Source organism: Dermacentor andersoni, chromosome 1, assembly GCF_023375885.2.
Source record: "Dermacentor andersoni chromosome 1, qqDerAnde1_hic_scaffold, whole genome shotgun sequence".
Lineage (NCBI taxonomy): Eukaryota > Metazoa > Arthropoda > Arachnida > Ixodida > Ixodidae > Dermacentor > Dermacentor andersoni.
This window is the reverse complement of record NC_092814.1, coordinates 46,959,901-46,974,258: the sequence shown is the minus strand read 5'-3', so window position 1 is coordinate 46,974,258 and position 14,358 is coordinate 46,959,901. Positions and strand designations below refer to the sequence as shown.

At 48.1% G+C, this 14,358-nt stretch overlaps 1 protein-coding gene across 1 annotated transcript in view; it reads left to right on the top strand.

Moving 5' to 3' along the window:
* The window catches only part of LOC126543948 (1-phosphatidylinositol 4,5-bisphosphate phosphodiesterase epsilon-1-like), a 212,706-nt gene extending 199,005 nt beyond the window's left edge, over positions 1-13,701 (top strand). Inside the window, exons 33-35 of the mRNA XM_072287433.1 lie at positions 2,550-2,801; positions 2,900-2,987; positions 3,263-13,701. Coding sequence (XP_072143534.1) covers positions 2,550-2,801; positions 2,900-2,987; positions 3,263-3,483 — 561 coding nt within the window. The 3' untranslated portion in view covers positions 3,484-13,701. The remainder of the gene's footprint in view (positions 1-2,549; positions 2,802-2,899; positions 2,988-3,262) is intronic.
* Positions 13,702-14,358: the final 657 nt, after the last annotated feature.

Sequence of the window (14,358 nt, the reverse complement as noted above, 5' to 3'; positions counted from 1 at the left end):
CTGCGATTCGCTGATGATATTGCCTTGCTTAGTAACTCAGGGGACCAATTGCAATGCATGTTCACTGACCTGGAGAGGCAAAGCAGAAGAGTGGGTCTAAAAATTAATCTGCAGAAAACTAAAGTAATGTTTAACAGTCTCGGAAGAGAACAGCAATTTACAATAGGTAGCGAGGCACTGGAAGTGGTAAGGGAATACGTCTACTTAGGGCAGGTAGTGACGGCGGATCCGCATCATGAGACGGAAATAATCAGAAGAATAAGAATGGGCTGGGGTGCGTTTGGCAGGCATTCTCAGATCATGAACAGCAGGTTGCCATTATCCCTCAAGAGAAAAGTGTATAATAGCTGTGTCTTACCAGTACTCACCTACGGGGCAGAAACCTGGAGGCTTACGAAAAGGGTTCTACTTAAATTGAGGACGACGCAACGAGCTATGAAAAGAAGAATGATGGGTGTAACGTTAAGGAATAAGAAAAGAGCAGATTGGGTAAGGGAACAAACGCGAGTTAATGACATCTTAGTTGAAATCAAGAAAGAGAAATGGGCATGGGCAGGACATGTAATGAGAAGGGAAGATAACCGATGGTCATTAAAGGTTACGGACTGGATTCCAAGGGAAGGGAAGCGTAGCAGGGGGCGGCAGAAAGTTAGGTGGGCGGATGAGATTAAGAAGTTTGCAGGGACGACATGGCCACAATTAGTACATGACCGGGGTTGTTGGAGAAGTATGGGAGAGGCCTTTGCCCTGCAGTGGGTGTAACCATGCTGATGATGATGGTGATGATTCACCTAGCATTGTGTTAGCCATAAGTACTCACGCTGGTGTGAGCAGGAGGCGTACAGCCTGCGATGCAAGATCAACCAGGAGAACTTCGTGGTAGTTCGACTCTCGAGTGGCGGTCTTTACTAAAGGTAACTAATAAGCCACTCCTATGTTGCGAGGTGCTCCAGTGACGACTACCTCTAATTAATACAAATATCGGACTGAAGACATAATAATTTTGCTGCCTCAGACTCATAACAATAGTGGGCATCAAAATATGCGAGATTATTGCCAAAAATACAGTTATTGAAGAAATTCTCACTAATCAACTTTTTAGTTAATAGGTGTAAGGGCGGCTTGTTATTGCATAATTGAAGCTATCCAGTATGCATTAAGCATATACCCTTTTGATAGAAATTCAGTGCCTATCACCACTTTCGAACAATACGCCCTCGAGATCTGCGGCGAAATGTCTTGTTGCAGTGAGCACTCCTCAATGCTGCATTCTTTCACATTGCTGAGGATCGTCCGACAAAACGCATTGGAGTTCCAGTCAATAATTTCGTTTCACAAAGAAAAAAGGCCAGTAACCACAACAATTACTGCGTCTGACTGACCATTCTACTCCGGCGGCTGCTGCGTATGGTGCGGCTAAGGGCACTATCTTGAAAGCGGTCTGCGATGAGTACAGAGTCTAGATGAACCGCACGTTCATAGCCTCGTGTGCGCCGTGTTCTCGCCAATTAGCGTTGAAGCGAGAGGCAGCACGAAGGTCACTTCGCTCGCTGCTTCTGCCGCCCTTCTTCACGCCAGCGTTTGCACAGCGAGTGTCCGCGCTTATCGAGTGAGATCTGTTTGTCTGCCTGTGCGCGCGTGGCACCATGCTTGTTAATTTAGTTAGTAAGCGAATGTTTACGAATTTACATGCCTGACAAAACTATCGCAATCGATGCTGCGCCTGTCAGGCGAAACTGCGATAATTTTTTTAACAAGACGTTTTTATATGCATCGAACACAAATGTAACTGGAACGCCCATCTGTTTAGTCGCACACTTTGGCAATGACTATTTCGAAACTAGTGTCATCCTGAAATATAATTCTAAGTGGATACGCTTTGCGAACTCACCGGCTGCAATCCGTAAATTTCAATCTGTGCCGTGAATTAATTAATTTAAAAGTTAAGTAAGAATTTTGTTAAGTAGTTGAATATGTGTTTAAATTTCTCGTGCATGACCGCTTCTATTAATAATCCAGCTCAAGGAGTAGAATTATGCTATCTGCCACAGGTGATTTATAAAATTTCTGTAAGACTTAGCACTAAAAAACAGTTACGCCCTTTGGGACGTATATTTGCCACACAACAATAATCGTCATCTGTCTTGCGCGCATTTCCTTTCTTTAAAGCTGCGAGCCCGGTACTTCCAAGTCACGAACGGCATGCGAGTTATCACCATGACAGAGCATTCTCGACAAGAAAGTGGCGAGCGCAGCGTTTCCAAGAAAGGAAACGCAAGCAAGACAGATGACCGTTATAGTTGTGTGGCAAATATACAACCCAAAGGGTGTAAACTATTTTTTTTTTCAGAGTAAATGATCACTCCGTAATATGGTAGTGCGCGAAGATCGCTCTCGGCACCGATGCACGTGCGCATGTTCTCATTGGTGACAATGCGTACGTACAGAAGCACACAGTACGCCGTTTTGACCGCCGGCTCCTGGTACTTTCGAATTACTGTAAAACAACAACAATAATGATCGAGGTCTTCAATGCCTTGTATTCGCAGGCTCTGATGAAGGCCCGGCGCGCGGAGGACCCAAGCAACTTTGTGCTCGTGGAGCAGATGGAGTACCCGTCTCCACTGACCGAAACCGCGCCGACGGCCGGCTCTTCGGTCCGACGCCGGGGCCTCAGCCGCGGTCGACGCACCCTTTTCGACGACGAGAACGTCTACGAGGTGCAGGCCCAGTGGAAGGCCCGCGGATGGTTCGAACTGAGGGAGCGAAACGAGGCAAGGGAACTGCGCCCAGAAGGCGCCGCAACTTTTTAGCATTCGCCATTGCATCGTGCCTATGGAGCTTGTGCGGTAGCGTGGTTCGAGCGTTTAAAAAAATATCGCTTCTTGTTTTGTTTCAGGGCTTGAGTGAACGGCGAAAGATGAACGCCCCTAAAAGCTCCAGCTTTTATCGCCTCAGTCGTCTACGCAGCTCAATTAAATCCAAAGGTGAGCAGAGTTGCCCGCCGCCAAGCATTGTAGAAAGATCGCGTTTGGGAAGCGAAACTACAAAAGAACAGAAGCGGGTGCACTAAGCGATAATGATACGGAGGGCAAAATAGCGATGTCCTAAGTGGAAATTGCGGCAGTGCTTTCTCGCAGCACAGATCGCAGCATGTCTCAAGTGGAACCATAAGCAGACTAACACTGCGAGCAAACGTTGCACTGCTTATGCGAAGGTGGCGTGCGCTCCGTGTGTATACGAGCTGCGCCTCTGGTCGCAGAGCGTGACAAGTCGTGCCCGTCGCCGAAGCAGTCGCCGGTGCGTTCGGCGGTGGCCGGAGGAGCGTCCTCTGCTCGCGAGCCGTGCACGAGCCGCGAGACCCACGAGCCCCGCCAGGTGCACAGCGAGGGCGAGACGCTGTCCGACGACGACGCGCCTCCGGCCGCCATGGCGGCGCGCCTGCGAAAGATCTCCTTCCGCAAACTCAAGGTGTGGCGCTGACCGGCGCGCGTGCATTTCGAGCTGCGGGCTGGCAGCCGCCGTGCGCCAGCCCCTCCACCACGTGGGTGTTCAACGGCCTTCCTCGGGTGCGCGGCCGGACAATCCAGCGCGACTGAAGCGCGCCGGCGCTTGGTGCTCCTCCGGCCATCTGAAACAGCGCGCGCGCGCACACACACACACACTAGTCATACGGGGGCCCCGCCAACGCCCTGTTGTTGGCTCGACTGCCTCTGATCGCACGCGCGCGTCACTTGTTGCTAGAGGGCCGCGTGCACACATCCGCGAGCCTATCTATATAAATATATATTAATGTATGTACATATACATATTCTATATTTACACGACGCATTCTATCGCGCAAACCGTTGTTGACTGGGCGGCCCCTCTTCTTGGTCCCTCTCTGGCAGGGAGCGTACGAGAAGGCGCGCCGCCCTCGTCAGACCAAAAGAGTATTTTCTCTGCCAAGAGCCCCGGCTACGCGGTTCTCCTCTTCTTCTTCGTCCGTGTGCGTGTGACCGTATTTAATAAGCTGCCCAAGTTGTTCCCATCCACAAACATCATCAGGTGTGCCGTTGCACCGAATGTTATCCGTGTCTTTGTATCATACACCGCTGCTGTTTTGTTTTCTCTTTTTGTTTTTTTTCTCCAAGAAGTCTATATATTTTACGTGGTGAGCTTCTTGGGGACTTGGGTTGTCCAAGACTCATCGCCACAGCAGTGACAGCACTCAGTACTTCAACCCATCCGCCATGGGTTTTTTTTTTTTCCTCCTTCTGTTTGCTTGTTCCGCACCACACACCGCAAGGCTTCGGTGCGCAGTGCTGTCTGGGCTCGGCGAAATCCAAGTGAGAGGTGTGTACGTTGTAGTCTGTGCTTTTCCGGTGTGTCTCGGTGGGAATAACGTCGGTGGGGAGGGCTTTCGGGACGGGAGGGGAAGGGCCCTCCGCGCTGCCTTCTCGTGGTGGCGGAGGGAGCGAAGATCGGGCTTGGAATCTCGCATCTTCAGTTGCGCAACTTGCAGTACCTCGACCTGTCAAAGGCATCCTGTAGCTCAGTGTTTCAAAGGCCTGACTGAATGACAAGTCTTTCAGAGCGTGCTATTCTCGTCACGTGTGTTGCCGTTGATGTCTCCTTTCTCCGACCTTACAGTAAGCGACTCCTTAGGGCGCCGTAAGGTCTCTCCACCAACGTACTTTTCAACCCTACCTGAGCAGTGTATGCCACTCGGCTCGCTCGTGTATAAAGTCAGCCGCTGCCGCAGGCCCCACTTGGCTCCTTGCCGACACTCCGTGGTGCGCACGTGCCACTGGTCGTGTGACGTCTATAATAGAGAGAAAGAGAGGAAGAGCAAATGGCAATCGTTGATTGGCTCCTTGCCTTAGTACGGCAAGGGCCCTGAGCTGGAACGAGAGCGGTGCCCACTGAGAAGTCTTTGTTTACTGACTGCTTTACTAAAGGGATGCTTAAACGTTCACCGCTTCAAGGCATTGGACGGGGCTGGCTTGAATAGGCGGGATAATAGCGCGTGCCATGGAGCAAATAACACCAATGACAATTAACTGCGAAACAATAATATCCTAGAGCGATAAGAGGCGCGATTAAGGCGCAAAAACAAGTTATACTTACATGCAATGTACGCTGTGTAATACTGATAGGAAACTACTGCGTATACCTGTCGGAATATTGTTGCAGCTTCACTAGAGGCTGTGCATTTCTCGCGTCGTCTGTCGTGTCAATGATCGGGCATTGAAATACGAATGCCACAGTTTGTTTTACTTTCTTTTTGTAATAATGGCTATGGCGCTATGGTGAAGAACGAATAAGCTTTTATGCATATTTAAGCAGCACGGCAAAGAAACGCGAGCGTAATCCTGACATCTTATGCTGCTATAACATCCTAGATCAGATGGTAAGCAGTTAAGATGTCCGAACGAAGTTGATAGCATAGATACGGGACATAAATGCTGTTAACGTTCTTGCTACATTTAGAAAAGTTTACAAAGTGTGAGTGGATTCCAGATTAGGCGAAGGCCACGAAACGCGTAAAATTTGCACGTGCGTGAACCTGAGCAGAAATATTGAAATATGCGAACCTCACGAGAACAGTGTGAATGAATTGAACTATCTCTGCGGCTACTATGTCACTGCATATTAGAGTGAAACAACGTAAGAGGCATAAACACACTGTCCACACCAATACCCTCAGTCTGTGCTTGAAAGTGACACTGTAGGAGAGTTAGGAGTGCACACTCTTTCTCCCAGAAGTTCAAAGGTGGTACCAAATTAAAGCGCAGGTTAAAAATGGCGAGTTAAAGAGCGATTGAGTTATTCTACGTTAGGTTGTACTGCCCTTTCACGTGGGATTTAACTAACCTTCCATAAATAAATGTTAAAAGCCGAGAGCGTGGCTCAAAAAATATATCATTCTGGGTCTTTAACTTGCTTGTTTTCTGACGCGCCATCTAATGTGGGAAATTTTTCGATTTTTTAACAGACACCTGTATAGTGACTCGTGCCTAATCTCAGCGTGAAACATACCTTATCTAGAAAATGCAGTAGGCTTGTTAATGAGGCAGTTATGTCGTACGCAAAGAACACACTCTGTAGGTGCCAGTTATGTAGGGGACATCATCAAGGCGGCTGACGTATGAGACGGCTAGTTGACTTTGTAAAAGGCAGGCAAACTATTTATCGCGGGTTGACTTTAGGCACGCTGTCATGGTACGCCGGTGGCCGTCGTTGTTTTCGTTAGGCAGGCAATCAAGCCTGGTTAAAATCGCGGACAAGCATTCTTGAGTAACATCGTCATGACAAGGACATGGGGATCGGCTGACACTCAGTGTAAAGAAGTACGTTTATGAGCAACAAGTATCTGACCAAAAAACGTTCATCAAACACAGGTCATTCGGAGTAAATGCTAGGATTTGGCATTATTCGCATACTTGGAAATATTATGCAGGATAGATTAGAAATGTATAGGAGTAGCAGTTTATTATTGTCGTGTCCTTGGGCGAAATGCCATGATAGAACTAGAGCTTTGACTGTCTGCTCCTAAAGTCCTTGTTTTCGTAGTTTCTCGCGCCGTAACTTTTTATACGGCACAGCCTGTCTGCTTTTGAGCGGGGAAATGCCAGCAAACAGAAAAGGAGACGAAAAACCTGAGAGGGAGAGACAAAGTTTAAAGTAAGGTTAATTGTACAAAGTTGCTCGCTGGCGTTCGCCTGCTCAAAACTATGTTTAAGCTCGCCCGACAAGCTATTCTCATGGACTTGTCTGCTTAAGCGTCTCATGACTGAGCCATCATAGTAAATAATTGTGGTGAGTCGCCCGCGAAGTCATCTCATGAACACTCTCTAGGCTTAAGTGAGTTCGCCGTGTGTGTGATCCACACTGTACGCTACCGGATAGTAAAGACCACTGTGATGTCGACCATTATCGCAGTATAAACAAACATATCTTAAGCGATTAGCAAAGCACGGCGCTTTAACTTCCTATACCAAAATAGCACTTACGTTAACATCGTTTAGCAGGTGTAGCAGCTCTTCTTTTTTTTAATCAATAGCCTATCTTACAACCCACGAACCGCAATCTTGCAATTACTGAGCTTATACTGAAAGCTGTTTGGCTTCAGCGAGACTCCCAACATGTTTTCGCGTCTTGATTTCTGATACTAATTACTACGAAAACATTTGTATGGATATCGGTTGTACAGACAATTAAAAGCTGACATGCTTCATATGAATAGGAAATGTAGCGCTTGAAAAGCCGCTTAGGGCTGCTCATGTCTGTCTTTGTATAATGTATCCGTTTAGTGATTTACTATCATCTACGTCTGCGCATTGACTAAGGGCATATTAAACGTCAGATAAAAGCGTATCAATGAAGGACGAAGCATTCAAGCCAAGCAAATGGTGAGACTGACCACCTTCGTTTCTCACATTGGTCAAATGTAGCGAATAAACGTGCATATATCTAAGCAACAAGCCACGACACAAAGAGGTAAAAAGAAGTAGAAAGCCGCGTTAGATGTAAAATCATGGCCCTAAGTGTTTCATGGCACTTTACTGTGGAGCTGAGATTCCCTTCACGAAGGCAGTGGCACGGCAGGAGTTCCTTTAGTTCGCATTATGAAAGTATGGCCAAGATGTCATCAAATCTACGAGCGTTGTAGTTTTCGTCAACTAATCGTAATATTCTGGATTGACCTCCACTAAACTTAGCACATACGTATAGCGCTGAAGACGACGTACCGTCTCTTTTATTCTGAATTTTGTACGTAGGCTCCGTCATAAGTTGCACGTATCTCACCTAGATGCAGAGGGATATGAATAATTTGGGTAGTTGAGAAAACATGAAATCACTTTCGTAATCAGAATTATTTCTTTAGTTATGCAGACGCAATACGTCTCTCGACTGATATAGTATCAACCGAGCACTGTTATGTACAAAGGATTAGCTGTGTCTTAGTAGCCGATGCATTCTGCCGCGTTTAAAAATCGTCTTTATTTCGTGCTTTTATTTTCTAAAACTGGCTAGTTTCCTTTCGCGCAGCGGAAGCCTTCCCGCAAGAAAGATCCAAAAACTGCACAGTGCATTAGCTCCTGCCCGAGTATGTTGCCCTTAGGTTTTCACCTTAGCACTGTACATCGGAATGCTACGGTCATTCTTCTACAAACGATGCTCACAAGAACGATAGCATCCAAGTGCGTTGTGTTCATTTGTGTAGTATTGTTTGCGACAAAGCCAACGTAATAGCCCTCTGCGTCTGACACACAAACTCCGTTTTTATTTTATTTTTCCCTCATCGCTTCGCGATTGAAATGCACGCAAGCGCTACGCAGAAGAGTCGGGACGAGGCGGCCAAAGCAGCTCAAACAGGCTCGTCTTCGAAGCAATTTATAAGATCAGGCCAGGCTAGCGAGAGTTCCTCCACGAAAAAAGCGCCACTCAAGACGACGCACGCAAGAGTCGACACACGTACGAGTGCCTTCATCAGCGCGTTCTTAGGGGTCTATTTTGCCGACCAGGTCAAGTGAGCGGGACGCTAAGGCTCGGTCAGGCAAGAAGCGTTTCCGCTGACGAGCTGCTACCGTGGGTGTGGAACCAAACGCTCCCTCGGAGGTGAGACCGTGTGCACTTCCCTACGTCGACTGAGCTTTCTACAAAGTGATTGTCAGAGCTGATCACCACAAGCACTGTATCACTGCGGTCCGATTGGAGCTTCGTTTGGCGTGCACTGCAGCGAGTTATTAATGGTGGCGAGATGAGGCGACAAGCTAGGTTCTGACTTGTTGTTGTTGTTGTTGTTGTCTTCATTGTTGATGATGTTATTTGTCGCTGTTTCGAAACCCCAACTGCAGTAGCACGTCGCAACTGAAAAGCACTCTTTTTTTTTTTTTAATGGCACCATCTCACGCAAAGCCTCCGCGCACGCTGAAAGGCCGCACAGTACAGGGCATAGCTGGTATAGCGGTTTCGTAGGAATGCGCAAGGTATACACAAGTTGTTCATCTATAGATGAACTCTCGTTAATCTAAAACTTGTTCATTTGATGAACAGCAGCCTTCCACCGCAGTTACACTTTACCGCACTCCCACACAAAATGTGATGACGTTGCGCCTTAATGGACGCAGAACCTTAATTGATGACACGCTTTTGTCCTTTTCGCATTTGTTTCATGTGAGGAAAACTACAATCCTTCTAGGTGCGCTGATAAGCTATATTATCTGATCTCCAAAACGCACCATCTGATATTTTGTTGCGTAGTACTGAAATTCACTTCAATACGTTCTCTCCATATTTAGTCGCGTTGTAATAACGCTATCGTCTTTTCCTGCTATCTTTGAATAGGTCGTAAATAAATAATATTGCTCCGCTTGTCTATTTTACTCTTCTTAGTTTGGAACTGAAAATAATAAAGAAAAAGCTGCTAGTGCTAGTGTGGAGCAGTACAACAATCAGGCTGTGGATGTGGCCCCCCCAGTAATGTCACTGATCACCTTTTCCACAGATACTTGATTTCGTTATCGCAAGTATTATATGAGCGTGCAGCTGGCGTAACTCGGCTCTTTGCACGCCAACCCGTGGTCGGCATCTCGCAGTCGATATCGCGCTGTGCAGAGCAACACCTCGCGATGGCAGCAACGGCAGTGTGAGACAGCTGTGAGGCAGGAAAGGCAGTTCGCTGCAGGCATTGCGCCGCTACTAATTAACGGGCCTTCAGGAGCGGTATTCGGACAGCGATGCATATTCGTCACCATTGGTCTGTGATAAGTCGCGTGCGTGGCTCGTTTCCATGAGCGAAGTTTAGTGCGCTCCAGCCGCCACCTTGCTTTCTTCGAAGCACACGTGCGCATCAAAAATACGATAAGTCTCCTACGGTTCGGCGCCATAAGCCAGCATTCGTGCTGGCTTGTGGCCTTGTTCACTCCATGCTGGACCTCTCTCCCACGCGGCAGCCATCTAATCTGTTTGTTTATTTTACTGTTCGGACTCGCCGTATTTCTGGCCCTTGCCCTTAGCAACACTCCACATATGCACAGCAGAAACATATTTCGTTGCCGATTTTGTTCTTAACCGCCGAGCGCGCAATACGCCTCCAACGTTCGCATCATCGACCAATCGCAATGCTGAAAACATTCCTGTTCGCTTCTTGTGGATTTCACATTTAACGCCCCTCAACGTGGTTCTCGCTTTTTATTATTATTATTATTGTTGTTGTTATTTTTGCTTTGAACCATTCCTTTTGCACCGCAGTGTTATCCTGCACTTTTAACAGTGGTATTTTTCTTCCTGTTTTATGCATTACTTCTCGCTGAATCTGTGATTCTTCGCAGGGACGAGCATTCCTTTCTTCGCTATTTTATGACGCTTCGCTCGCGGTGGCTTAGATCGCGCTTGTGCTCGTACGTCCGGGCCTCACCATGACCATCTTTCAGCGCCGCTTGGTTTCACTGTCCCTCGACTTGGCGTTCTTTTCGACTTGCAACCGCGACACCTAGTCGATGGTTGCAGGGTGCGCGGCACGACCCTGTCTCAGCTAGAGTTCTGGTGCTACTGCCGGTGTAGTGAGACAACTTTAAAAATAAGGCTGTTCACGTAAACGCAATTCTTCGTACCCTCTATAAGATCCTCCAAATGATTAGACGCAAATGTAACGGAATGCGAGGCTGATGGTACTGCTTCAATCATGTAGCAGACTAAGCAGTCTGTATGGATACGAATAATCGCCGCACAAGCAAGCCAGGCCAAGAAAGCTTTGTAATTCCTTTCGCGCACCACCTTGACGCATATGTGAATTAAACGCATTAAATGCTTAAAGACAGTAAACGAAAAGTGACAGTGCACAAGGGGATGATTATTAAACATTGCCAGTGCTGCTCGATTGTTAGGATTTTGAAACTTTCCAGCTTTTCCCTGCTGGCTCGGGCCTCAGTCGAGACCCTTCGGTCTGCACCTACTACAAGCGCGACACACTTTGGTTTTGATTTGCAGCATATGTAACGGTGCTCGGAAAGGTATTTATGCCCCAGTTTTGTGCTGCAGATTCGTATATTCAACGTAAAATGTTCAACTCTGCATAATATGGCGCCACTTCTTGCCTCGCTTGCCCGAATCGTTACCTATATAGCCAGCGAATCCACAATGAATGGCCGTTGCGAAGGCTCCAACGTTGCGCACGTAGCAGTACGTACTGCGTTGGCGGTTTTCCCGCTAGCATTTCACGTTCGACGATGTTATGACGCGGCGAGAGACCTGTTTGTGTACTTGGACGGTCGCAATCACCCGGTGGCAGCGTTCGGTGCTCTTTCCCGGAACTGAAGGGCACCCCGGCTAAGCGGACGTCAGGTGCGAGTCTGGGTAAGCTACGGGGCACGTGTGGCACGCGGTAGCGGCGGCGTCTTCTGAGCCGGCAGAAATATCGGCCCAACCCCGTTTCAACCTGCCCCGTTCCCTTGTTCCGTGCGCCGGCTCGCCTTCTTCGTGCGTGGTCGGCGCCAAGCTCTCTGCTGTGGTTAGTGGTGTCATTGTTTGTAGCCGGTCGGCCCCACGGGCCCATTCGGCGCGGTGCCAGACCCTGAGCTGCATCGTGCGGAGGTGTGGGTGGCGACAGCCGGTTTGTCCTGGACGGCGGCCCGACGACGTGTTTCTCAGTACTACACTCTCGTGTGTCACTCCCGCTCTGCGAGCTGCACACATACAGACAGGCACACACACACACGCATGCTGACACAGACACACACATACCAGGTGTTTTACGTAACGTGACTCAAGCTTTTCGTTTTATAAAAAAGAAATGGGGGTGGGGGGATGTTACATCTTAGGCGATTGAGATCAAGGGCGTGTTGTTCGTAATTGTCTTGGGTTACTCAGAACATTTTGTTGAAGTGCGTTTAGTTGTTAGCCGACTTCAATTGGGGGGGGGGGGGGGGGGTGCAAATATTTAAACATTCGTTTTATAAGTTTCATTTGACAAGTTGTAGATCTACGACTTCTTTATGAAAGCTTGGTTCAGGTCACGTGAAGCACCCACTGTAGTTACAGAGACAGGCGCGCACGCACTAGCTCACAGACATTGTGTTGTGTCCTCCTCCTCGTAACCCTCGTTCTCTGCCCTTGTCCCGCGCAAAGTAGCAGGCTAGAAGAGTCTGCCTCAGGCCGTCCTCTCCGCCTTTCTTAAAGGGACACCAAACAGGAACATGAAGTTAAGTTTTGTATTCGTAAATTCTAGAGAAACCGAATGACACAACTTAGTAAGTCTTAGAAAACTTTTCCTGCGCCGGAGCGACAGAAATACGAGTATATACTTTGAAATCCGCGTCGTACACCGGCGTACCGGCGCTCAAAGTTTCGGCGCAAAATTTAAGAAGTCAAGTTCGGCCTTTATATTTTCTGGTAATTATCAACCTTTTCCGCTAAATGAATGAAAATAGGCTTTTCAAATAATATTTTCGTACTGAGCTGGTTTGGTGTTTGTCTTCAGTGTCCCTTTAAATCAATTTCCTGTCTACCTATCATGCACGCTGACCCATAGACGCACATTCATTAGGTCCATTCGGTTTAGCTACACTCTCTACACTGTTTCAGGGAGTGCAGCTCCATTCTCGTTTGAGAGTGCAGCGCGCGCCTCCTGCACTGCGCCCTTCGATTTGACTTCGTGCCAGGAGCAGTTCAGTACGAATTCATGGTTTCCCGGCTTCCGCTACTTTGAAAGCGCCGGCGTCCTGCAAGCTGTCGGTAGAAGAAGACACGGCGCCGCGCTAGTGGTGCGCAGGCGTAAATTTCTCCTGATGTGGTTACGACATTCACTCTAGCGCGAACGAGGATGCGAATTCGGTGTCTGGATGGTTGCCAGAAAACGTTGGTAAAGGCTTGTAAAGGGATGACTTTGCTTTATTTCGAATCGGTTTCTCATAATATTCGTCGTCGCGCGAAAACGTAGCATCCACAGATCACCGCTCAGTTGCCATTGTGTATAGTACGTAACTACCACGACAGAGATTATTGCTATAATGAAAAGTGTCTCTGCGCGCGAATTCCTTAGAAAAGGAAGGACTTGGTACCACCCGCAGCAGACGACAGAGCTCGTCCGTCGCCGCGCTTTTATCCTCGGTTTGCAAAGCGCACGGGCTGTACTCGCGAAACACGAACTCGTGCAGCATCGCGCGCCGCACTCTCGCGAACTGGTCCAGAAACGTGAAAGCGTCGGTTACTTATTCACATTCAGGCGGGAACAGCTCCAAGTACGGGGGTGTAGGCACATAGAAAGCACGCAGCGTGTCCTTTTCTACCTGCCTTCACCTTAGCCCGTGTCCTTAGCGCTGTTCTCGCCTGAACGTGGCTCAGAAAGTGCAGTGAAATATAACAGCCCTTGCTGGCGCATAGACGCGCGCGCATCCTGCCCCTCGCTCATTCCTCACCGTCAGCTCTCGTGGCTCTCTCCCATCCACGCTCCCCAGCGCAGAGTAATGGGGCGTGCCTTCCTCGTGCCGCCCTCTCTGCCAGTCGGGAATGAATTTCCTATCTGTCTATCAAAACACACACATAGCGACAAGCTGTGACGAATGTATTTCGGTGTCTCTCTCTTGCACTGCGTTCAAGCTGTCGTGTGGTCGTTCGTTTGCGTTGCCTATTCTCTTGCACGGAATTGTAAATTCTGTATTGTACATATATATCTATGCCACCGGTATGACGAAATAAAGTGTATATATAACGTCACTGGTCTTTCGTGGTCGTTACTCGCGAGGGGGAAAATGCCCAAGATTAACAAGATGGTTAACAAGAGGTTAGGTTACGCATTACAACAAGGCCCGTAATATATGATTGACCACCTTTCCCTGAAGCAAGGGAAAATACAGGGACTGTAAATACAAGGCAGGCAAGAGAAGCAGCGGGTTCACCAAGAAAGTAAACCACGCCAATGCACGAAGCAAAAGCTGGCACCGTGTGCCTCTGGAAAACGAAAGCGCACGATCAGCTTCCTCCCAAACGTTAAGAAAAAAAAATAAAAGAATAATTCCTGCCTTCAAGCAGACTATTCTGTATCGTAAGTATATCGTCGAACTTGCAGACCTGTGAATTGACGGCTTTAGACTTGCAGTCTGGCTGCTGTGCCAACGGTATAACATTTGGCGAAAAGGTGCGCTTGATTGCATAGCCATAAGGAAGCTGATCCCGCAACAGAAAGGTAAGTGCTTTCTATTTTTCTCTGATATAGCTCTCGAATTAGGTGTAGCCGTGTTAGAAGACCTGTACAGCTTATTGCCACAGCAGGTGGTCTAGAACTTAAGAGGGAGCGTTAGCTCGAGGCCAGCTCTCATTTCCCTATTCAAATGCATGTAAAACGCGAAAACGCTTTTATGAGACAACCGCCAG